Source organism: Haliaeetus leucocephalus, unplaced genomic scaffold (genome assembly GCF_000737465.1).
Source record: "Haliaeetus leucocephalus isolate CR32 unplaced genomic scaffold, Haliaeetus_leucocephalus-4.0 Scaffold730, whole genome shotgun sequence".
Classification (NCBI taxonomy): Eukaryota; Metazoa; Chordata; class Aves; order Accipitriformes; family Accipitridae; genus Haliaeetus; species Haliaeetus leucocephalus.
In genome coordinates, this window is record NW_010973166.1 from 1,030,168 (window position 1) to 1,055,663 (window position 25,496).

General features: G+C 43.0%; 1 protein-coding gene across 2 annotated transcripts; it reads left to right on the forward strand.

Moving 5' to 3' along the window:
* Positions 1–6,261: 6,261 nt before the first annotated feature.
* Positions 6,262–21,616, forward strand: ABL2 (ABL proto-oncogene 2, non-receptor tyrosine kinase). Of its 2 annotated transcripts, XM_010580637.1 has the most exons (12): positions 6,262–6,367; positions 10,061–10,231; positions 11,007–11,302; positions 11,969–12,241; positions 13,007–13,091; positions 14,795–14,972; positions 15,617–15,801; positions 16,094–16,246; positions 17,757–17,846; positions 19,103–19,276; positions 19,926–20,159; positions 20,475–21,616. In XM_010580637.1, exons 1-12 carry the CDS (start codon positions 6,262–6,264, stop codon positions 21,614–21,616), a joined length of 3,087 nt encoding a protein of 1,028 aa, XP_010578939.1. The 2 variants fall into 2 exon arrangements, with proteins under 2 accessions (XP_010578939.1, XP_010578938.1); XM_010580636.1 differs by having other exon boundaries at positions 19,926–21,616.
* The last annotated feature ends 3,880 nt before the right edge of the window (positions 21,617–25,496 follow it).

A 25,496-nucleotide genomic window follows, 5' to 3' on the forward strand; every position in this document is an offset into this window, starting at 1 on the left:
TTTTGTAATTTATTTTTAGCTAGAGAATATTTTTTTTAAAACAGAAGTACTGTGTAGCTTTGGCAGTTGCTGCATATTCAGTGTGGGTGGATGGAACTGAGAAGTCGCATCTGTGCTAACAAGCATTTTGGGATTCCATTAAAAAATTAAACTCATGTACTGGAAACTGAAGCTATATCAGCTCACCTGGGGAGCTCTGCCCTCCGAATATCCTCCAAAAGGTAAGCAGTACAGCCTGTTCAAGGCACTTGCAAAAATAATTACTTGGGCCTCAAGATGTGACATCAACTCAAATTTGGGCTGTTAGATTGACATTTTCTTTCACTCCTGAGATTACAAGTCAGTGAGTTAGTCTCTACCCTCGCCTTCTAAGTTTTTCCTCTAACTAGAAAGGCTAAAAATAAATTTTAAAAAGCCAGCTGAGAAACAGTTTAATGTGGTCATTGTTCCAGGTGCTGAGTCTAAGGAGAGTACCTAATACTGTAAGACTTCTAATAAGATGTAATTATGTCACTTGGAAAGCAGCTTGGACATTTATGTCATGTTAACTCTAAGGTCTGATCAGTTAGTGCTTTACATCTGCGAAATAAACCTCTCACCAGCTAGACTTGTGTTAGTGTACATATTTCTGGCTTGCTTGGGGTCAGTTGAGCCATGATTTTTCAAGTAGTCTTTTTGCAGAAGAGCTCTTACTTCAAATGTTTGTCTTCACACTGTGAGTAAATAGCTACTCATTTGATTTGCTTAGTAGATAATATCTTTACTTTGATCTGGCCAGTATTAACAACTCCTCAGGAATTCTGTTGGAGTGAAGTGTAATCCACATTAAGCAACTTCCCTCCCAAAGTACTGATTAAAAAAAGTGCTAAATGACTTGCTGTAAGCTGTCATAATGTTTGGCCATCCCACCTTTCCTGGAGAAGGACTGGGTGACCTAATCCTCCTTACCCTTCATACTGGAGAGGCTTACTGGAACTTAGCACCACAGAGGAAGAATGTCAAACAGACTTTTGATCTACATGTATGCAGTTTCCCAGTTATCTTTGAAATCTGGGTGTCCCTTCATAGCACTCCTTTCCCTAAAACTGTCATTGTGGGAGTAGTTACTGTCCACTATAGGCAGGATTCAGAGGAACAAAGATTGGAACTCTGCATCACCTCAGTACTCAATGGAAAGAGGTATGTAATACAGAGCGTCTAAAGTTGGTGGTCTCTGCTTGTTTCTAGATTCCAGCAACTGCAAAGCTGACTAGCTTTGTAGGAGCTGAACAAATCCTTAGTAAATAAGGTAAACACTTTGATACAGTATTCAGGGTTTTGCAAAGAGGTTACATTTGTAGCTCTTTGTTCTCAAATCCTTTTTGCATATCATTTTAATTGCATTAAAATCTTGCTTTCACTTCAGAAAAGTGTTTTTCTTATTACCCGTTGTGCTGTTGGGGTTTTAGTTCCTGCCCAGACGCACAGTCAAAGAAGTCGGATTGGTACTTTGAGTGGATTCTTGTGCTTCTGACCATTCCCAGTACCTGTGACAGGAAACATCTGTTGCACCTTTTAATAACTGTTTAGTCCAGCTCTCCTGTGCTCAGATGAGTTCCTCAACCTAAAGTGTTTTTTAAATGCATCTAAAAACCTGCATCATTTTGCTAGCTGCATTTATCCCAAAGTCACTTTCCTGCCAGAGTTCTGTGAGGACAAAAATCCTTAGAGGTAATGAGTTAGCAGCGTTTGTACTGAAGATGATCAGTACTTCATCTATTTTGAAATTCTCTCTTAAAACAGCAGTACTACCAAATGCTTCAGAAGACGGTTTGGTCACTTACTGTTGATCTATGAAGAGATTCATGAACCTTGCACTCAACAAGGAATGAATGAAGATTTTCAAATGAATACTTCGGAGCTTAAGCTTGATTTATTTCATACTGGATTCTGCACCAGAAAGATACTTTACCAGAAATTAGTTGAGGAAAAAAAAAATAGGGAAAAGTTGTGTTAGGTTGATATTGGGAGAAATGGGATACATATGTGTCACTGACATCTGAGCAAAGAAGTGGCTGTTAATAACAAGGAGAGGATAACCTTAACTAGTGAAACGCAGGACAGGCAGTTCCTTCTGTCAACATTGGTTTGTTTGGCGTTTTTAAAATCTTAACATAGCTAACATCTTGTAATGTTCAGGTAGATAGACAATGTCTTGAATTCTTCATAAATTGGTATAACTAAATCAATTGAGATCAATCTGTCTCTCTCTACCAATGAAAATTCAGTAACATCAAAACCCCAAACCTTGTCTTCCCTTGGATTTCTATATCAAGCGAGCCAAAAAGCACATCTTCTAGGTAAAGACTTACCACTTTAACCATTAAATGAGTGCTGGGGAATATCATATGCAGCAGTTTATCATGTTACAAAATAAATCCACTCCCAAGAGGTGAGGTGTATGGAGAGCTTTTAAGTGTCTCCATATATTTCTCTCTCTGATACCAAAGATCACTTTTATTAACCTTTTCTATTTCAGATTTATTTTGATAATTGAGGCAAGATGGTGCTACCAGCTTGGCTTGAAATATTTCTTTTTATATGATGTGAGCTGTTCATGATGCAGTTTTGTCACTGACTCTGAAGTCTCCTCCCATTCTGTCTCTCCCAGCCTGGTACCATAAATAGAAACCTATTCCTCGCCCATCCCAAGTTCTTGGCTTGGAGCTGTATTTCTTGGCTTTATTCAGTAGGTTGTTTACAGTACTGAAACCTTGCACCACTCTGTGGGAGGCCCAAAGACTAACTATGGATCTGTGCTTAGCTCAGGCAAACCACGTTATTAAGAGTCTGGTTGCTTGCTGGAGAGGAACACCTAGGAATGGCATTTAGTTAGGCTGCCTGCATTTTACCAAAGCCATATGTGAGCTGTCTGACCCTTTTAAACTGGTGTTTTTCATGGCCACACGTATGTCAGCAGAAAGACTAGGTGGTCCATTTAGGTAAGGGCTTAAGTCTGTTATAGGGTAAATAAAGTTCATAGGTCTGCTTCTGTGGTACCACATTATTAGACAGCAGGAACTTGGCCTGTTCAGCATTGGTTTGCTTTTTAGTATGTAGTTTGCCTTGAGTATTTTTGGTTAGTAGGAAGCGCTGACACTTGGCTTCAGAAACAGCTACTGTAGAACTTGATACTACTCCAATCATGTCAGCAAAATAGGAAAACCACTTGCTGCTGTGTTATCAATTTTGTTTCCTTGTATTCATTATGGCAGAAATCCTCCCACTAACAAGCTGGTTAAAGATCTTGAAGTCTAGTGATGTAAAGTGATGTACGTTTTGAAGATGCAGTAGAGAATACCAGTTATACTGGCAGTCGTTAGTTACTTGATGGTCTGCTTTCTATGCTCTAAGTTGACCAATGCCTATTCTTCGGTAGTCTTAAAAGCAAGAATATAAAATGAGTCTGTGTGTAAAATAGCATCATGGATATTTATATTGGTATTTAGTTTGAAAACTCAAAGTGAAAATAAAGTGAAAGATGTGACATATGAAGGGATCTTGGTGGTCTTGTATTCAAGCATCCCTTTGTGAAAAAGAGGCATGTGAGAAGCCAGAGGGTAGAACACTCTGTGTGTGTGTATATATATATATACACCCTATGGGTTTTGATATAAAATGCTGAGATATCAGATTAAGACTGTATACAATAACCAGTATTTACCCTATAACCCTTTCTTTGTCTCTCTTCCTTCCATTGACAAACCAGTCACTTTGGCCTGCTGCCAACCACACCAAATCCTTTTCAGAGCTGTATTTCCATTTACATATTCTTTCATTTAAGAGAAATTGACAGTTGGTTCATAAATTCAGAGTATAACAAATTTTTTAGAAGCTCCCTGAACTGTATGTATCAAAGTAGCATGGTCAGCAAGATTTCCTTATATTCAACTTTTTCCCACCGCTGGAAGAACTAGAGAAATGCTTCTAAATGGATGATTTAAGTTGTACAGGAAGAGTAACCACTCTCAGGAAATGGCTTTGAAGGGCACCACAGGGAATAGTCTAAAGAGCTGGGAAGAGCTGCTGTGCCTGGAAGGTGGATTCTTCCACTGAGGAAGTTGAGTGTACTACAATTAAGATTTTATATTGTGCACTTATTGTGAAGGGAATAGGAACAGGATGCAGATGTCAAGATGATGGTCTACAGTGTAAAATAACTATCTAGGAAAATTGGTTGAAAAAGAAATAATGCTCATCTAGAAGGTACAAAGATGCCCGGTTTTATTCTGCCTGTGTGTATTTGACAGGACCTTATGAGCAGCTACACACTGTGCAGGGACACCCCATGTCCTTCCCGCTGAGAAACACTTTCAGGAGGGTGGCTGGAAGGGTGCAGGGACAGAATTGCCTTGTTACAGGAGGCTTACAGCCATAATGTTACTTGCCCATAATGCCAGTGCTGGCCAGTACTTGATTCCCATCAGGAGCTTGTTAACAGACCAGAGAGCCTTCTGACAGAGGCTAAAAGTGAGAGGTTCAATAGATATATTTGCAAGTTACATTATTACAACCTAACTTTCTGCTAATCCTTCTTTGTTCCAGAGATACCAAATACTCATTTGTTGTATTTTAACTAACAAGTAAATTGGTTATTAACTTTCTTAACTATTACAGCTGTGACTAATTTAGTCACAAATCCACATATAGCTTGCCATTTCCTGGTACTATTTCAGACCTACCTGAAAAGCTTGTTTGTCACAATGCTTATCCATGTATTTCTGAGGCTATGCTGTCTCTCCTTACAAATTCTGCTTATTTTTTGTGTATTAATAGATACAGAAAGGTTAGTACGAATACCAGAGTAATTAACAGTACCCAGAGCACATGAGAGGGGAGAAAATAATAAACTGCAAGAAGAAGAAACAAAGGAGAAAAGAAATAAAGCTTAGGAGCTTCTAAGTAAAGGTATCTCAATGTATAACTACTGAGTAGCACACTGCAGGATTCACTCAGCTTGGTTTTGTAGGAGGAGGAAAGGAGGTCACCCACTTGTCAGAACTTTAGGAAGACAACAGTATGCAGGTATCTTAAGGTATTTTCTTTGGTTATTATTTCCACATACATTAGGTGATGGTGATAGGGGAAATAACTCATGTCACAGGCTGTATGGGGAAAAGCAGCTCCTCATCACCACAGCATATCCAGTTTTATATAGCATTTTTCCACATCCCCAGCCTTACAAACATTTGGAATAAGCCAGATTGCTCATTTCTTACCTTTAGTCTTATCTGAGTCCTCATCACGTGGTGCAGCTGCCTTTCTCACAGAACAGTGGAGTTCATGGATTATAGAAATGCTGCTTATTTTTTTCTTGGTGGGCTGCAACAGCTCCTCTCCCCCTACAAAGGCCAAACCACTACCTTCCCTTTCCCTGCTCCCTTTTATACCCTTCTGCAGGCCCACCACTCTCCCAGGTGTGAGACTGCCATGGTGATGGCTTGCTCTTTAACCCTTCCTTGTCCACGTGTTAGGAGGAGCCTGTCCTGCTACAAATCATACAGCCTTTGCTAGAAAACTAGGGCTTTTAAAGAATTCATCCAACAAATCTTAGGTTTTTTGAGAGGTAATTTGTTGGTGCCCTTTCAGAGAACTGTCCTGAGTCTTACTAAATTGGCAAGTATGCAGCTCAGACTGGGCATACTGTACTGTCCTTGCTTTCTGTTTCTTTCTGAAATCCTAAATTGTTCAAGAGTCTTTACTTGCTCAGTGCTCCTACATCTCTCAGACATGTATTTTCACTAACATCCTTTCCTGGTGATTAATTTAAATAGTGCTCCAGCAACGGTACGTGGAGTGGAAAAATTAATCAGTCTGGGCGGTCTCCTTAATGGGTGATCTGTTGTGTAATTTGTACAAAGAAATTTCTCCAAGGAGACTGTTTGCTTTCTTCCCAAATGCTTTGTTGCCTAACTCTTAGTGGAACAAAACTCTGTCTTTATAGCTCATCTCAAAATTGTTTCAACTTGCAGTCCAGTCCCCACATCCTCTGTTTGTTCAGCGTTCCCTGGGAAGCTCCACCCTCACTTCCAGCTAATAACCAAGTTAAGCTGCAGCTTGATGTTCCCAGTTTCTCCTTCACCTGCTCGGCAGCGCTTGCTTTTTCATTGGCCGCCAGCCTTGTGAGCAGCGAACATCTGCACGTGGTGGTGTTTGTGCTGTCGGTGGCAGTCCAGGACTTCTTGAGCCAAGCAGCCTCTGCTGCTTGCTGCGAAGCACAGCATGATTGTGGGGACGGTCCTCTTCCAGTCTAGCAGCTATGGCAAAGAAGGCAAGCTGCTCTGCTGCCTTGGCGAGGAAGCCTCTGAGCCTGGTGTGAGTTTCACAGGTATGATGCTCAGGGATGTAATGCTGTGCCATCCCTTTCCTATATTTCTCCGAGTGCTTCAAGGAGGATGTGGTTCCTTTCAAGTCTATCTTTGTCTTGTAGTATGAGACCAGCCATAGGCAGGACTGAGATTGCCTGCTTTTATCTGAGTTTTCGGATTATTGAAATGCTTCGTTTTTATGAGCAGTTACACAGTATTTCAGAAATAGAGACCACTTCAGTACTTGATGTGACTCTGAAATTTAAGATTTAGTTTATACTACCTCCTGCTCTTGGGCTGAAGAGATTGGTAATTGCAGTGTTGGCAGCACTGGGGTGGGGGGACAAAACACCCCTTACATGTTGGCTGAATAGGAAAAGCATTCATATCCGGAGAGAAGCAAATTGTATTGTGGGAATAAAGAAAAGGAAGGAGATGGATGAAGCATAACCTTCATGCATGACTGTGTATTACTTGTACACTAAATGATGATGGAAGTTTTCCATTGTATAGGAAATGAAAGTGGTAAAATATGATTTATGGTTAGCCTTTAAAAGGAGCTGATATCAAACAGAACTTCCCAGCTCATTTCCTTACTCCTGGTATGAATAGAGCTTGCAGACCATTCAGTTGGAAGGGTATTATTTGTGATATGCTTCGGTTATCTTAGTTTCCTTAACGAGGTCTATGTGATTATCATGTTTCACTGACCTTCCATATCCTTACATATTGGATGCTATAGATCCCACACCATATTGAGCAGCATAGGTTATTATGTAATAATATCCTGCAATAGATACTTTTATATCCTGGTAAATTCCCCTTTAGTAGATATTGGGTAACTTTTACAGTTACTTAAGCATCCAAGTCACTCTAAAAATGGAAGTGAAGGAAGTTAGTGAGACATGAACTCTTAAAAGCATTTGATTTTTAGGTAATATGATTTTTAGGTAAGCACTGTAGCTAAGTGATTGAAGCTCCTCATCAAACATTAACTTCTGCTGGCTTTTTTTGGTACTTAAAGTGGGTGTTAAGAACATGTGCCAGCCTCACAGGCATTCCTGAGGAAGTGGTAGTGGTCCCACATCTGCTTTGAATCCTCGCTGGCAATCCAGCACGGCACCACAAATGGTTTCATGTGGGCAGAGCTGCTCAGCACTAAGCAGCAGGTGGCATTTCTGCTGGTTTTGCCTTGGCTAAAGTGCTCGCTGCTGGGCTCAGTGTGGGCAGGCTTAGCTAGCTGGTCATGGGATTTGCTGAGCTGATACTAGGCTGCTTCAGGCTTAATCATGGAGTGCATTGTTAAATGCTTACCTCTGTGCTGTCTGTTAAGTAGGGGTTGGATGCTCAGTTCATGAGCTTTTCTGGCTTGAGAAAGAGACTTAAAGTATGCTTTGATTTAGAACACGTGCATATATTTTTGTTTAAAGCCTTCCACATTTTGGCAGATTAAAATTGAAAGTAAGACGTTATTTAAACACCATTAAGGTATTTTGGAGCTGAAAGGTCAGATAGTGTTTGGAAACACTGCCTACTGTTGTGGTGGCTTAGCAGAGATGTGTAAGTCACATTCCTTGTATAAGCACATTCGCTGAGTGACTTTGCTTAAGGCACTGGTACACACTCTCTCTAACACAAGTCACTCTAGAAGTATAAAGAATGTATTATTTAATTAAATATGTATTTTTACTCCATAAACAGAGCTGGATTTAGGAACTGGTGTTCTTTCCTGGTGCTTAACAACTGGACATGCATATGTACACGCCCAGCCCTAAAAAATTAACAGTGGGATGTTGGTAGCCATGCTATAATGTAGGTAGCTCAGCAGGGATTGGGATTTCCTCTCTTTTCCATGATAGCACCCAGGCTGATGGGTTAGTATATTGTAAAACTAATTGCAGTTGATAGTTAGGAACAAGAAGCGTATGTAAATATGGCATCTGTGGACAATTAAATCAAAGAAGTGACATTTTGGTAGCTTAATCACTAGTCACTTCTGTTCTTGCTAGGAGAACCTTGATAGAGGGCTACTTTGGCAAGGCTCAGGAGGTAGGTTATTAAGTAAATGCAAGATGAGCAGGTTATGCAAGCAGTATAACTGAATAATTACCAGAAATGCAGTCAAAAGCCACTTAGCTATGTGTTTAAAAACAAAACGGAACAAACCTCAACCATTTACTTTCTCATGTACCTACAATACAGTCAAAAAATTGCATGTAGATGCTGGGAAACCCTCTAAGTCCTCGTTTTCCAGGCTTGAGCTCTGTCCTGTGACACAGATTTGGCATGTGTTTGCCTATTACTTGGCACAGGCCTTTTCCTGTTTTGTGTCTTGCTGACTTCCCAGTTTTCCCGTCCTGTATTGCATTTGAGCTCTTTGTTCTCTTTTAAAGTGCCTTATAGACTAGCTCTCTTTCATGAACGTAAATCTCATGGGAGTGCAGGGAAGGGGGTAGTCACATGCGCATGTTCTCTGGCAGTGGTCTGCTTAAAAACATCCTGAGCCCGACTTCTCAGCCCCTCAGAAATGGGCCAAAGCAATGATTGTAAAGCAAAGAAAGCCTCAAATTTTTGAAAGAGGACTTTTTATGTTTAGTGCATTTAATGAAATCTCTTTGCAGTGTTCATTTCCGTAAGTAAGTTCAACAAGAGAATTTGGAAATGTGTACTGGGACAGGAACTTAGGGCAGTTGTACCATCAGAGAAAATATTTGCATCTGTACACCTTCATATTTTTTTTACCCTCTTGAGCAGCCCACAGGTGTGAAACCACATCATCGCTCTTTCTCTTGTCTTAATATTGAAATTTATTCTGCTACATGTTCCTGAAAAACCTCTCTATGGGTTAGAAAGCCAGTGATGGTCTTGGCATAGCACTACCATGAAGTGTTCAGACAGTTTTGCTTTTTACTACAGTTACTTCCAAAACCCTGCGTATTTAGATTGTTTTTCATCATCACAGGAACTGCAGGGACTTTTTCCTTTTGTCCATAAAGCAGGTCTGATTCCTCCCTCCACTCCCTTGTACTGTCAAGTTTGCATCAGTTGTCCTTTGAAACAGCAAAACAGAACTGCCTGGGTATTCAGAAACACTGCTGCTAAATACCTAGCATCACCCTTACTGCTTTCTGTTCCTGTCAGTTTTTGACTTCTTACTTACACAGTCTTGAAATGTATTACAAATCACCATTATTCCTGCTAATACTGAATCAGTTACTGTCCCAACCTATAGATCTCATTTGTGTCATAATTCAGTCTGTCCTACCTGTATCTGTAATGTCAGTTTCAGATCCAGGCTGTCTACTTCAGCCACAGAAACAATAAAGACATAAACCACAACATTTCAGTGTTGAAAGGTTTCTTTCGCTGCTTTGTATAATATAGAAAAAGCACTTTTAATCTCACCCATTTTTTTATCTATGAATGCTTAAATATTTTCAAATAGAGGTGTATATAAATAGAAGTATATATAATATTATAAATATTAAATAGAAATTTTTTATATATAGCTTGCTACTTGGTATATAGGCAGTTAATCACCTTCTCCAGCCCCTGTTAGAAGTAACCTGTAGAATGAAGAGTCAGCAAAGTGGGGATTGAAAACCACTAATCTAAGATGTACAGACGTGGTGCTCCCTTTCCATAAAGAGCGCATTTTGATCTATTTACGATTGTACCCAAAGCAATTATTTCCTCTCCTGCTCTTTCTTCAGAGGCCCTGCACCGCCCCTATGGTTGTGATGTTGAACCCCAGGCACTGAATGAAGCCATCAGATGGAGCTCCAAGGAGAACCTGCTTGGAGCCACTGAGAGCGATCCCAATCTCTTTGTTGCACTTTACGATTTTGTAGCAAGCGGTGACAACACGCTCAGCATCACCAAAGGTAAGGCTGTGAATTGCAGACCAGCTACTAGGTTGAAAACTTAGCAACAGAAAATAGAAAGCAGAATCCTTCCCTCGATAGGAATAGAAATGAGTGCAGTTAGAGAAGATTATTGTCTAAACTGATGATTTTAAGCAGACGGTCTCTCTCTCACTTGTGCTGGAGAGACACCTGCTGTGTGGTTCTCCTAGTACAGATACAGGTTTGTGTAACACTGCCCAACAGTCCACCCCAGCTATGGTCGTTCCCGTTCTAGGCTCCTCAAATCACTGGCCTTGCGAGACACCTCTTTTAGGGGAGGGCAGAGGAAAACTGTTACATTATTAACGATAACAGAATTCAGCACTTTCAGCTGGGGCAAAATCAAGAATTAAGAATTTCACAGAGATTTCCTGTTTCTGTTCAGTACGTGTATCAGAATATGACCTGCTGCAGAGCTGTTTTAAATCACATGCCATTTAAGACTTCAAGAAAGAGACAAACCTCATCCTTCCAAGAAAAAAAAGTCTTTCTAGTCTAAAAAGCTGGACTACAGGAATCTTTTTGAGTTCATCAATCACACTGCAGTAAATTAGGGAACAGTATTATCGGTATTCTATCTGAAACTTTACTTCATAAATACTTTATATATAGCAGTTTAGTTATAAGATCACTGCTGCAGATTTTTATTGTTAAGCTACAAACCCAGGCTTAGTCAGCTGATGATGAGTTTCTCTCTTAATGAGACCCAATAGATTGCACTGTGCTTATTTTGCTTTTTGGTTTCTGGTCGTAGGTGAGAAGTTGCGAGTCCTGGGTTACAACCAGAATGGTGAATGGAGTGAGGTACGTTCGAAGAATGGGCAGGGCTGGGTACCAAGCAACTACATCACACCAGTGAACAGCCTGGAAAAGCATTCATGGTACCATGGGCCAGTGTCACGCAGTGCAGCAGAGTATCTGTTGAGCAGTCTCATCAATGGCAGCTTCCTGGTTCGTGAAAGCGAGAGCAGCCCAGGGCAGCTGTCCATCTCGCTCAGGTACGAAGGACGTGTTTACCACTACAGGATCAATACCACCTCAGATGGAAAGGTAAGGATCTCCGGATAATTCTGTGGGGAGAGGAAAGAAAGATATTAGTGAAGAGATGGTACAGAATCTCAAGTTGCAGACTGTTAAGAGAGGGGTGTATGTGAGAGCAAACTGGTCCACTTGTTGATTAATATGAAAAAAGAACACGTATGCCAAGAGTTTGGTGGTAACTCACTGAACACCACTTTGGAAGAAGTGCAGATGGTGCTTATCCTGGCTGAAAGCAGCTAGGGAGCAAAGCAGTTGGGGTTTGATGTGATATCTCTTCATTGATCCACTTAAAACAAGCAGAGCTCTGGTAAGTCAGCAGTTTTGATCAGCATTTTGAAACCTTGATCAAATAGCAGTACGATGTATTGAGAGATGCAGAAACAGACCTTGTGCTTTTCTACAAGAACTCCAGTTTCTAGTCCTGTAAAGCACAAGGCAGGAGACAGCACTGCTCTCAAGTGATAGCTTATATCTAGCTGCCTTCTGCAGGTAAAAATCCCACAGATTGATATTCATTTGCCCAACAACATGAGAACAAATACTCTAAAGTCTGGTTCCCTTACCTTTTTTTTTTTTCGTAAACTGCTAGAATGTTTTTACTGTACCTGTTTTCCAGTGTTACTGAAAGCTTCCAGCTGCCTTTGTTTAAGTAGATTCCTGTTTCGTTCGTAACAGGTATATGTGACAGCAGAAAGCCGTTTCAGCACACTAGCAGAGCTAGTGCACCATCATTCAACAGTAGCAGATGGACTGGTGACAACTTTGCATTACCCAGCACCGAAGTGCAATAAGCCCACTGTCTATGGAGTGTCCCCCATCCATGACAAGTGGGAGATGGAGCGGACTGACATCACCATGAAGCACAAACTCGGGGGAGGGCAGTATGGCGAGGTGTACGTTGGTGTCTGGAAGAAATACAATCTCACGGTTGCTGTGAAAACATTAAAGGTGAGTTTTCGGATTGTTACACACTGTTCATTTGGTCACCATTTATGATAAGGGTAAGGAAATTGTAATGTTCTCAGTTATACCTCCTAATGATACAAATATCAGAAAAAGGAGTGTGCTGATCTGCATAAAATCCATGCTTGAGAGTAGCTTTGCAGAACAAAGTCAGGTTATCAAACTTGCACCAGTGCACGTGGCTTGGAAATAATTTGTAACTTTGGCCCAACAAGCTCCTGCAGTCAGATCTGTAGAAATGATTACCAAGTCCACTTCTCTTTCCTCAGAAGGGCTGTGGAAGCCTTAAGGAATCAAAGGTGTTGGAAATACCTTCTACCACCTTTCCCCTACTCCTGGAAAAATTCCACTTCTCCATTTACCTTTTTCAGAGCCTTCTGTTTGTTTCAACATTAACAGCTACAGTTCTACGTACCCCCTAAGTAAGGGAGCTTTCAAGCTTAATTTTTATAGCTAGGCAGGGGAAGTAAGTCAGTGATCCTGAGAGTCTTCTCACCAGCCACAACTGCTTTGGTAGCCACAATAGCTACCAAACAAGAAAGCCTAGCACTTTCTGGGTACTGCAGATCTATTACTTGGCCATGTTGCAGCCCAGCTTTTCAGGGGAGTTATATTTTGCTTTGGTAAAAGCCAAACCAGCAGAATGGAGATAAGGATGCCATCATTTATATTCAGCTCGGATACGTGGTGTTAAGCAGACTTTGGTCATGAAGATAAATTTTCTCTTCTTTTGCCTCTCTGTTTATCTAGGAAGATACCATGGAGGTGGAAGAGTTCTTGAAAGAAGCTGCTGTGATGAAGGAGATCAAGCACCCAAATCTAGTGCAGTTGTTAGGTTAGTGAAATTCCTTGCTCTTTCTGTTTTTACTTGAGCTTCTACCAAAATGAAATCTGTCTTGTTTAAAAGTAGTGGCAGATTTTCTGTATTTATATAACTTTTTGAATCAGGTCAGGCTATAGGGTGGTATTTTTGACAGCTTACTCCTTTATGTAGTACTGGAGCTAAGAGACACTAATTTTAAATAAAATATCAGATACAGTCACTTACATTAGTAGACAGCTTTGCTGTTGAGGCATGACTATGCATTATATAAAAGTCTGCAATATCAGCTTCCTGTTAGTTTATACCCTTGGCCTTAGGTATGCTCCAGGGTTCAGTTATCAGGGTCAGATTCCTTTTCTGCTGTGTTAAATCAGATTTAAAAAACTATTTTCCGTGACTTATTTTTCTGATAGAACAAAATTATAAGAAAATTCAAAGTGAAAGAAAAAAATTATATTGGAAGCACAGCATATACCGTTCTTCATGCTTCTTAAATCGGAGACATTTATAGAAAAACCTGCACTAAATAGAAAAATCAGTCCATAATTAAGCAGAAGACAACCAGATTGCTGCTGTTGTAAGGGACCCTGTGTATCACCAAATAAGTACATGAGATCAAGGCAGTGGAGATGCAAGTCAGATCAAACAGCCCATGAATGGAAGAAATCTGCAGGCTTTACAGCTTGGCTGTACCCTGTTTGTCTCTCTAACAAATGCATGATATGATGATCACTATTAAATAGTCTGCATAGCTGTTAATTCTACATGTACAAAGATTCTTAAGGAGACACCCTAAACCTTTACTAGTGTTTAATTGCCTCTGGATTTTTGCTGCTTTCAGGAGCAAAGCTGTCAAGCCAAGCCTAGGATGAAAGGAGAAATGTGAAGAATGTGAAGGCTTTTAATAATGGCAACTATTCTGTACCCATTTAAAAAATGGGCACAGATGAGGTGTCTGCCCAGCCCTGTCTGGTTCCAGGAGTAGAGACTAAAAGATTTCTCATCAGAGAGATGCATTTTTGCTTTTTCTGATGCACAGTGTAGTTGTGGTTTACTCCTGTATGTGTGTAACGGTATGACCAGGCATTCAGCAGTGCTGCAGTGGGAGTTCACAGAGATTTGACATGAGTATCCTGTTGCCTTCCTCCTCTGCTAATACATACTTTGTTCATAATTGCAATGACTGTAGCAAGTAGTCATCTGAGGAATGTGTGAGAATGCTGCTTTAGGAGCAGGTCCCACCATGCTGGTCACTTACCCAGCTAGTACACATGGGAGTGCTTCACATTAATCTGTAGTGACATTTCAGTCTGGAAATCTTGCCAGTTGACAGGTACCTAGTTCCAGTTGGCCACTCTTTAGCTTTATGAAGAAAGAGAGGGGAAGAAAAGCAAATCATATGTGTTCAAAATAACTCCTATTTCATTCTGTAACACTCCAAATAACATAATTACTCCTTCATATATATATTATATAGAAATAGCAGTGCTTTGATAGACATGTTTCTCTCTATCCATAAAGTGGATGGACAGATAAATAGGCAGAAGCACTGCAGTTGGGCTGCGTTGATCTGGGTCTTGTAAATGGTAGCCTTCACTTTTCAGAGAAACACTCATCGGTACAAAATGCAACAAATGGATATTAAATTAGGAATAGTGGTAAGCTAGGAAAGAAAGGGAAGCTTTATTCACATGCTCCCTCCTCCTCGCTGCTAGGTGTGTGTACCCTGGAGCCACCCTTTTACATTGTGACAGAATACATGCCGTATGGGAACCTGCTTGACTATTTACGGGAATGCAACCGGGAGGAAGTGAGTGCTGTTGTGCTACTCTACATGGCCACTCAGATCTCCTCTGCTATGGAGTACCTGGAGAAGAAGAACTTCATTCACAGGTGGGTAAAGTCACATTTAGCTGGTACAGTTTCGGAATGCAGTGATAAACAGGCCACCAGCATGGTGGCCCAGGAATTCCTCCTCTTGGAGAGGTTTCTTCCAGAGTTAGGTTTCACACTGGCTTATCCATTGGCTGTTTTGCTTTCAATACTGTCTTGCAATACCTTCTCCCAGTAACCTTCATAGCAGACTTACAACCTTGTGCACGACTGCCTGACAGCTATGAAAGTTGGTGTTGTCCTGTTCTGATGTACCACCTACGTGCAAGACATTGTCAACCTGAAGTCCTATTTTAATCCAGTTGGATAAAGCAGTGCCATAGAGCTGTTACCAGTGTGTGATGAGCTGCTGATCTCATCCTGTTCTCAGGAAACATAAAGTTCTCATTGTAACAGCTATCATTACTGGAAATTTAATAGAATTTAAAGAATGAACCCTAATCCTGACTTAACCATATTGCTCCTACAACAAGTCCACTCAATTTTTGACACTGTTCAGAACAAAGCTCACATTGCCTTTACCTGTTGTATAAAGAGAGTGCTTCCCGACTCAGAAGAGAGGGACAGGCTATGCAACCACAAGACTGTATTCAAAAGCCCTGCTCTTGCTCCAGTAAAGGAGTGTGCTTTTTTCTTTTGTACAGAGACCTGGCAGCACGGAACTGCTTAGTTGGAGAAAATCATGTGGTGAAGGTGGCTGACTTTGGTTTAAGCCGACTTATGACTGGAGATACCTACACAGCTCATGCTGGAGCCAAGTTCCCAATCAAATGGACTGCTCCTGAGAGCCTGGCCTATAACACCTTTTCAATCAAATCAGATGTGTGGGGTAAGAAAACTCCACTTCAGTTTTCTTTTTAATTTCGTTTTTCTTTGCCAACCTAGACAGTGACTTGTTTTCTGGCCTGGGCAGAAACATGTGCGGAGGAGACAGTCTTAAGCCAGGCCACAACTTCATGAATTGATAGCATTTTTAGTACGTAATGTCTTCACCTAGACTGGCCTGAAACATCTGCAAGAGAACAATACTGCCTCAAGCTGCAGTAAAGGCCACAATGTAATGAGCAACATGAGAGGAGGGCAGACTTATGACCAGGAATTTTGTTTTCCTCCTTTTGCAGCCTTTGGGGTGCTATTATGGGAAATTGCTACCTATGGGATGTCACCATACCCAGGCATTGACCTCTCTCAGGTGTATGATCTGCTGGAAAAGGGCTATCGGATGGAACAACCTGAGGGGTGCCCTCCAAAGGTTTATGAACTGATGAGGGCATGTGAGTATCTTCTTCCAATTTGGGGGACAAAGCCTGGGAGGGATGGGAGGAATTTGTAGTTAACTCTGAAGTCCTTGCTTCTTATGTGCCATTTTGTTACCTAATGTGGCAAAGGCCCCATCACCTGAGACGCACCTGCTTACTGATGCAAAATGAGTCTGGTCTCTAGGGGAACAAGAATTCACTCTCAAAAACTGTCATCCCACAGTACAGCTAGATAGCACTTTGTGGCAAATTGTACTGGTATTTTGTCCGTAGGACTCTTACTATGGAATCACCAAATTAGAAGGAAATTTAGTTCTCTGCAAACACAACACCCGTGCAGGAGACATGTAGTTGACAAGGTTGCACAAAATGCATCCTCCAAGCACATCGTGAAAAGCTCCCTAATGCTCCATAACAAATTGAAAATCTACTAATAAAAGGCTAAAAGATACAATGTGCTACAGGAAGAGCAACAGAGCTTAAGAGCATTGCTAATCTCCTTCAGTCCCACAAGAGTAGAGAATACATTGGGCAAAAAGCTGAAGATCCTAGGGAGAAAACCAGGCCATGTTGTTGAGGAAGGTAAGCAGCTCTGAGCAGAGAGACCCTGTCAGTGTGACCAGGGTGGGAAGAGACAACTTGGTGCTAACTCAGGCAATCTGTGTGGCCCTCAATGTACAAGACAGACAAACCAGGGCTTAAGAGGCCATTCTACAGCCTGTCTCCAGCAATGCCTGATCCCCAGCATGTCAAAGAAAGTCAGGCTGAACTTCGGTTGTGAAACAAAGAAGCTGGGTAATGATGAAAGATACTGCTTCAAAAAACTTTCAGGAAGCTCACAAAAGCCCAAAATCAGGGAATTCATATGATATTAATGCAACCCAAAATGAACAGAATGCCAGTCACTTCCCAGACCCTATGGTGGTATCAACAGATAGTGCTTCCAGAATACATTCCCCTGGTGCAGATTTCTAACTACACAAATTACACTTTTCGTCATGATACCCTTCTATAACTTTCCAAGCTCCGTCTTAGATCCATGCAGTCTCTTCCTCTTTCCCCCACGGGGTGCATACATTCTCCTTTTGGAAGGCTCTGTCTGAATTTCAGTATTAAGAGCATGTGAGCAGAATGTTGCCTGGAGTTTTGCACACACAGTTATCTGTAACTGGGCTAGATGTGTCCACTCCAAACAGCCAGGGTAGCAAACATGGAATTCTCCTTTGCCCAAAAAATTCTGAAAGAGGGACAGGGAGATCAGAAAAAGCTGTGGAGTTGGCAGAGGGCTGGGGTTTTTAGAGTTGGTTCCTTCCTCTCAAGATCTGGTTGTTAGGATACGGTAGAGTGACTTACTGCTGCTATGAATTAATAGCTGTGAATGACTGTAAAGCCTGTTAAATAGTAGGAGATCAGAGACTGACTGCAGCTGAGAAAGCTTAGGTATTTTCTGTCTCCTGGGACAGAATAAAAATTTACATCCTACCCATTTAGGCACTGAGGCTTACTCTGCTTTCTCGTATTGCAGGCTGGAAGTGGAACCCACCAGACCGACCTTCCTTTGCTGAGACCCACCAGGCTTTTGAAACCATGTTCCACGACTCGAGCATCTCAGAGGGTGAGAGCCCCTGTTGCTTTACTTCTGAAACAGTACTGGAGATTAGCCCTCAGAGTGCTATGTCTTATGGACAAGCCCTTAAAGCTCATCTGCTAGCAGTGGAGGTTGTGATGAAGCTTCATCCCTTACTTAATTTCTTAACCATAAGTGGATAAATACATTCTCTCACTTGCTGCACAAATACTGAATAAACTTTAGACATATACCAGTGCAGGGGACAGTATAGTTTCATTTGAGCAGTAAGATGCCAAAGAGTTAATTTAAAGAATATTGTCTCCTCTATTAGAGGAAGCCTCTTGTTTCCCAGACTGAAGAGTAAGGAATAGTGAGTGATGCTGAGAGAGAGAGGAAGATGTATGCATATCGCAGTCCTTTGCTGACTGCAGCAATTAGGTCATGAAATATTATTCTACCAGCCTTCATTTTTAAAAAGTGTGCCTTAATCTCAGGATTTTCTACTTAGCTACTTCTAGGAGCAAATCTGTGCAACTCAACTCTCAAATATAATCAACTAGGAGGTAAATACTGGTGAGAAGCGTGACAGTAGACAGCAGACAAGGAGAAATGTCTGAGCATCTTTTAAATTTTTAAATTAAATATGAAACTGATCCATCCACTACCCTACTATAGAAAAAACACACCAGATCGAATTCTGCCAGGGAGGATCTATAATAGGCACATCAAGTGGCCCACACAGTTGCCAACCTCGGTGTGGCCAGGAGGTTGTGGCATTTTTCTGTTTTTCTTTTTCAATCCCATACCTTATGTTGATGTTGAGAAGGAAACATGCAGTCTTCATTTCTAATAGGGAGGTGCAGTGCTTTGCTTCAAGCAAAGCAGCTTAGATCCAAATCCAGAGAGGACACAACTTTTGGGGGATCCCAGGAGCATCAACAGGAGGTACCTTAATTAAAAACAGAGGCAAATGCATTCAGTGCTGGCTTTAGCTCTTGAGCAATCCTTAACCCAGTAGAGAACTAGAGTCGTACTAGACCTCTTGTACAGATCCTACCACTGTTTCGGGGTTTTTTTGCTGAATTTATGAAGAGGTAAATGAGTTTGAAAGCATTATGAAAAACATCTTACCCTGAATACCTCTAGACGTGAGCAAAAACTAAATCCATGAACTATGTATTTCTCAGTCATGTATCTCTTCTTGCCAGTCTGGGTTTGCAGTAAAGACCCAGATTTTCTTTTTCTCTTCCTCTGCTGGTCTCTGTTCCAACTATTCCCATTTTGGTTTTTTTTCCTTACAGAGGTAGCAGAGGAGCTTGGGAGAACAGCCTCCTCCTCATCTATAGTTCCTTACTTGCCCCGGTTACCCATGCTTCCCTCCAAGACTAGAACACTGAAGAAACAGGCAGAGAACAAGGAGAACATTGAAGGAACACAAGATACTGTGGAGCACTCAGCTTCCAGCTCAGCACCAGGTATGGGCACTGGGACAGTGGCAGTGAGACCACATGTTCTGGGATAGGCTTGCTGCTGATGTAAATTGCCAGAGAAACAGAAGAAGACAGAACAATGTGACATGGGAAAGTGCTTTGCACTGCTATGTCATTAGGGCTGTTGGCCACCTCAGCAGCCCAATTATTCACTAGCGAACAGAAAACACTGCAGCTTGTTTAATGTTCTTTTAGTAAATCCCATTGTATTTTTTTCTTTTAAGTTTAGTTTTGCTGCTTTTTTTTAAATGACAGCTTCAAAACTAAAGTTGACAATGCAACAAGACATTTTCTTTTATACTTGCGGTATTTGGGGGAGAAGGAAAAAAACTACAGGAAGGAAATAAGAAACTGGAAGAAAAGAGCAACTTCACCTTCTCCTGAACTCTCTCCTAAGTGGCCTCTTCAGTATAGACTACAGACAAGTCACGCATGCAGAAGTGGGAAAAAAGTTTAAAAAAAAAAAAAAATTCATACCAGCCTCACACAAAAATAGAAGTGCTAACTTCCTCTCTCAATCTCTCTCTGCAGAACCTGGGCAGCTAAATACGCCAGGCCCATAAAGCCCACTACAGGATAGGGAGGTGGAAATGGAAATTGATTTTGCAGATTCACACTTCTTTCTTCTGTCTAGGTTTTATCAGAAGCGCACAGTCAACAAGTGGGTCTCCCGCACTGCCTCGCAAGCAGAGGGACAAGTCGCCCAGCAGCCTGTTGGAGGATGCCAAAGAGACCACTTTCACCAGGGACAGAAAAGGTGGCTTCTTCAGCTCCTTTATGAAGAAGAGGAATGCTCCCACACCTCCCAAGCGCAGCAGTTCCTTCCGGGAGATGGAGAATCAGCCCCATAAGAAATACGAGCTGACGGGTAACTTTTCATCTGTTGCTTCCTTGCAGCATGCGGATGGGTTCTCTTTTGCTCCCACGCAGCAGGATGCAAACCTGGCGCCACCCAAGTGCTATGGTGGGGGCTTTGTGCAGAGGACCTTCTACAACGATGATGGCACTGGTACCAGCAGTGGTGGGGGCGTAAGCACCAGTGGTGGGTGGTCAGGCATCACTGGTTTCTTTACACCACGCTTGATTAAAAAGACACTGGGTTTACGAGCAGGAAAACCCACTGGCAATGAAGAAGCTTCAAAGCCTTTTCCAAGGTCAAACTCTACATCTTCCATGTCCTCAGGGCTTCCAGAGCAGGATAGGATGGCAATGACCCTTCCCAGAAATTCCCAGAGATCAAAAATCCAGCTGGAACGGACAGTGTCCACCTCCTCTCAGCCCGATGAGAGCACGGGGAGGGCCAATGACCTGCTTCCCAAAAGGTTTGAAGAAGGCCCTGCTTTGACCAGAGAGAGACCAAAAGCAAAACTCTTGCCGAGGGGTGCCACAGCACTCCCCTTCCGAACCCCCTCCGGATCAGAAGAAAAGGAGGGTCCAGGGCTAGCAGCAGCTCCTAAGAGCAAAGAAAAAAACAGTGGCCCACGGCAAGGGGTCCTTGAGGATGGTGAGAGACCAGGGTGGTCATCTCCAGTAAAGGCTGCAGCAATACTTCCAACCACTCATAACCACAAAGTGCCAGTCCTAATCTCACCCACTCTAAAACACACTCCAGCAGATGTGCAGCTCATTGGCACAGACTCTCAGGGTAATAAATTTAAGCTCTTATCTGAGCATCAGGTCACTTCTTCCGGCGACAGGGACCGGCCCAGACGGGTAAAACCAAAGTGTGCTCCACCTCCACCACCAGTGACAAGGCTCCTACAACAGCCAGCTGCCTGCTCAGATGCAGCAGAAGAGCTGAGCAATGTGGCGGGAGCGCAGCATGGACTGGAATCAAGCGAAGGGAGTAAGAAGGCAGCAGCAGCACCTGTTGGTGGAAAATCTGGGAGGCCCGTGATGCCTCCACCTCAAGTGCCTCTGTCATCGTCTTCCACCTCCCCAGTGAAAATGGCCAATGGCACGGCTGGCGCAAAAGTAGCACTAAGAAAGACCAAACAGGCAGCTGAGAAAATCTCCGCAGACAAAATCAGCAAGGAAGCGCTGCTGGAGTGCGCGGATCTTCTCTCCAGTGCCATCGCCGAGCCGACACCAAACAGCCAGCTGGTGGACACAGGGCACCAGTTGTTGGATTACTGCTCAGGCTACGTGGACTGCATCCCACATACACGCAACAAATTTGCCTTCCGGGAAGCGGTGAGCAAACTGGAACTCAGCCTGCAGGAGCTGCAGGTGTCCTCAACAGCTGCTAGCGTCCCTGGGGCAAACCCCGTCCTTAATAACTTATTGTCATGTGTTCAAGAAATCAGCGATGTGGTGCAAAGGTAGCTACTGTCAATCTGGGTAAGAGAAATACACATGGGGAGGGGGGAAATGACTTTTTTTCTGTACTGATGCTTTCAAAAGGAAAGACTGATACTTGAGTATGTGAAGTACCTCAGATCACTGAGTTCTCCTCACGTTTACAGATTCATCTCAAAAAATGGGGATGGAGAGGGTAGAGTAAAGCTGTAAGGGGCAGAAACATCAAGTATTTGTCCCTACCTAGTCAGGCTGATCTGCTTGGTATGGCAAGGGAAGTTCCTTGCTCCTCCCTTGGAGAGGCAGGAGAATCGATGGCAGGTTCTCGCTCTGGGAAGGATGGTTTGATGTGTGATCGCTGGTGTACTGGAGTGGCTGCAGGCCACTTGGCTGTACAGATCCTCCCCTGTCTGCACTAACACATGCTTTGGCCTCCTGACAAGGCAGAGGAAAGACACTGGGACTCCGCTGGTACCAAGTGCCGAGCAGTCTGTGCTGGAGTAGCTCTGAAGGGGGAGGTTGCGTGCGGTTGGGGGAAGGTCTAATGCACTGACAGTATTCAGAGCTGCTGGAGGTGGATGCACTAGCCCAGATGGCTTACTTCCACAGTGCTGTTGCTGCTGTAATGAGAACTGCAAAATTAGTTAATATATGAAACTATCCTTTTTCCCTCCTGTCCACCTCATCCACCACATGTTCTCATCTTTGTTGTATCAGAAGCGTCAGGGATGCTGGGCAGACTTACCACTGGAATACCCCTTCCCCACCACACAGCCTTCACTCAGTTGATACCTATTTCTAGTGATCTAGCACAGGTGCTGCTTGATGGTCATTTGTGAGTAGTTTGGGGCTCTTGCACAACTTGCCAGTGTTGTTATTGGGGTGGGTGAGTGGTTTGTTGTTTTTTGGGGTTTTTTTTAAGCTCTAGATTGTCTTTAAATTGTTACCACGTTGATTCCCCAATTTGGTTTCATCACCTTGAGGACCCATGGTAGGTAAGGCAGAGCCTCCGCCACCCCTGGCTGTTCTCCACATTCCTTTAGCAGTCATAGTGCTGCAGGGCCAGCTGGAGAGCCAGGAAGTACAGCCTGGCCTGCACCCTCGCTGCTGCAGGATTCCCTGGACCTGTCCCTGCTCTTGGCGTAACACTAACACTTCACACTGACGGCTTCCTGGGATTTGCTCTAGTACTTACCGGTCTCACAGGCTTTTGGCTTCCCTGCATATGAAGATGACTAGGTACGTCAGCACACAGGGGAACCACAGCCATCTTTTTTTATTTATTCCTGTATTTTAAAGGCTAGACCAGAATCTCATGCTGGGGCATAGGGAACATGCACATAAACTGTGCACTCCTCTGCCTGAGACGTGACAACAAACAGAGAGCTCCCACTGGGTCATGGTCTCTGGTGTCTGATGCCTGCTGACAATCCCAGAATGAAAGCAGTTGTGTGGTTGAAGTTGTCTTCCTTGGTCCTGGTGCTGTTTGTAGACTGTTGTGGCCTCAAAAAGCCGGTCTTCTGTGTATACGCACAACTCCCTGAGATGTAAATGTACTGGCAAGTAGGAAGACCTCAACTAACAGTTGGTTTGCGAGAGGAAGAAAACAGGCCCAATACCTGGCTCCAAATACACGTTACTCTGCATGCTGCTGCTCACTTCACACTATTGGTGATGATAGAGGATCTCGCTTGCTTTGCACCTTAAATCTTTTATTTTTGGCTAAAGTGCTTTTTTAACTTGTTTTTAAAGTGTGACTGTGCTGCTTTTAGTTTGAGCATTTAGAGTTGAGCTGGGACACAGGTGAGAATTTAGAAGATGGGCACTTCCATTGCTGTCTAGCAGCATTGCTCTCTTGGTGCTTGGAAGTAGGCTGGGCTGTCTCAGTGAGTGTCCCTGTTTTTTCCATGGAGCATAGCGAGACAGGAGCCTGAAATGTCTTTAGAAATGGGCTGGCGTCTGAGAATCCTCATTTTATTACTGATCTGTGTTAAACAAAGTTGTGTCATGATGCATGAATGCACACCAGTGGAGCAGTATGTGAGGTAAAATGGACCATGTGAGCTTCACTGTCCAAGTGAAATGGGGGGGCAGGGAGAAAAAACCAAAGCAACCCCTCCACGCCAGCTGACAGGCATTAAAGTGAATTAATTATTCCTACAAGTCAGTTTTACTCCAGTGTGCTGGTACCTAAGTGGGGACAAATGGAAGTACAGCACGGGTAACTCATCCTGACTTAGTAGTACTGCTGTCTAGCTCTGCAGTAGGATCTTCAGGTTGCCCAGGCTCTCCTGCAGCCCTCAGGTCAGCAGGAGGCTCTCCCAGGACTCTTTCACAGCAACACTCAGCCGTAAGGCAGAGTACCAAACTGTTATCTTGTAGACTTTACTGAGGGCTTTTGTGGTTTACCTTATCTCTTTCAGTCATCTTTATTGAAGGTGTGCGTTGCTGCACACCAAACTATCTGCCTTTGGAAAAAGTGACCTGCAAAGGGAAGGCTTGTGGTATTGCTTCACATGGCCTTTCAAACGATCAAAAGGATTTAAAAGGTATGGGAGCTTTCTTTGGGGCAGAAGGGCAGGTCGTTTGCCCTGGCAGACAATCGCATGGTTTCATCATTGTACTACACCTCAGCCTAGGACAAACAGACTGAAACTGAAGTGATTCTTAGGGGAAGGGTATTTTAAACAGGAAATTTTAAGGCTGTTTGTTAGTCCGGTTCTGATGAGTGTTTTGAAAGAAGCTTTTTCCCTGAATGCCAGTCTTTCGGAAAAGCTCCACCAAAAGTGATAGAATAGCAAACAATTCCTGGACTTTCTAACTACTAAAACTCCCCTCTTTCAGCCCTTTCTGCCCCAATGAAGGACTGGTTCCTCTGGAGGTCATCTGGTCCAACTCCCCTGCTCAAGCAGGGCCATCTAGAGCTGCCTGCCCAAGACCATGTCCAGACAGCTTTTGAATATCTCCAAGGATGGAGACTCCACAACCTCCGAGGGCAACACAGAAGCCCATTCAGTTCTGATCCCTCCTGTGGTGGAAAAACACAGAACAGTGCAATTTGGGGATTTGCCTGTCATCATTCCTACAGAGAGTGTTTTCTCTGCTCTCATCCGTTATTTTATATCAGTTTGGAAGAAGGTGACAGAGGTAGTGCTGGCTTGACACTAGGGTGGTTGGTTTTTTCCCCTAAATAGGAGGCTGCAGAATTGCTGCTGCTTCTGCTGTCCAACGGTGTTTTATTCCCAAACTGGAATTCTGCCCTTCCCTCTGGCAGGATAGCAAGAGGATGATATCTGGGAAAGCTGGTTCTGCTGTAAATCACCATTCAGTTGTTGTTCCTTCCACAGCCACTCTCCTAAAATTGTTACTGTTCCTTCTCCCTTTTGCTAAGGTTTGGCTTTCTGTTCAGCCTTAAAGGTCTTTACTGTAGCAGCTTCTCTGCTTTCAGCCTTGCACAGTATGTTCAAAGTAACGTAAGGATGGTGGAGCCCCATTATTTGTCCCAGTGAAGAGCACTTCTTGCTCCACTGTTTAGGGTAGGGGACAAGGCATAAACTCCTGTTGTGTTTCCTTTCCTCACCCCTGTCAGAAGGCCTTGTGGGGTAAGGATGCAATGGCAGCTGGGCTCTCTCACTTGCACTAGTATGGGCTAGAATTTGAAGTAGTCGTCTGTGCAACAGGGGATGGGATAACATAGGGCCTGGTAATGCCAAGCACAAAGCATGCGCTCACATGAGTGAGTTGATGTGGGGCACTTTCTCTTCCTAGCTACTGTGGGGAATTATCCAACTCACAGGTGCAATTCTCTTTTCTTCCTGCACTGTACACTCTTTAACCCCAGAAGTGGTGCACTCGGCTGTCTGACTGGCAGCACTTCAATTTAATCATATTTGTCATTAGTGTGGAC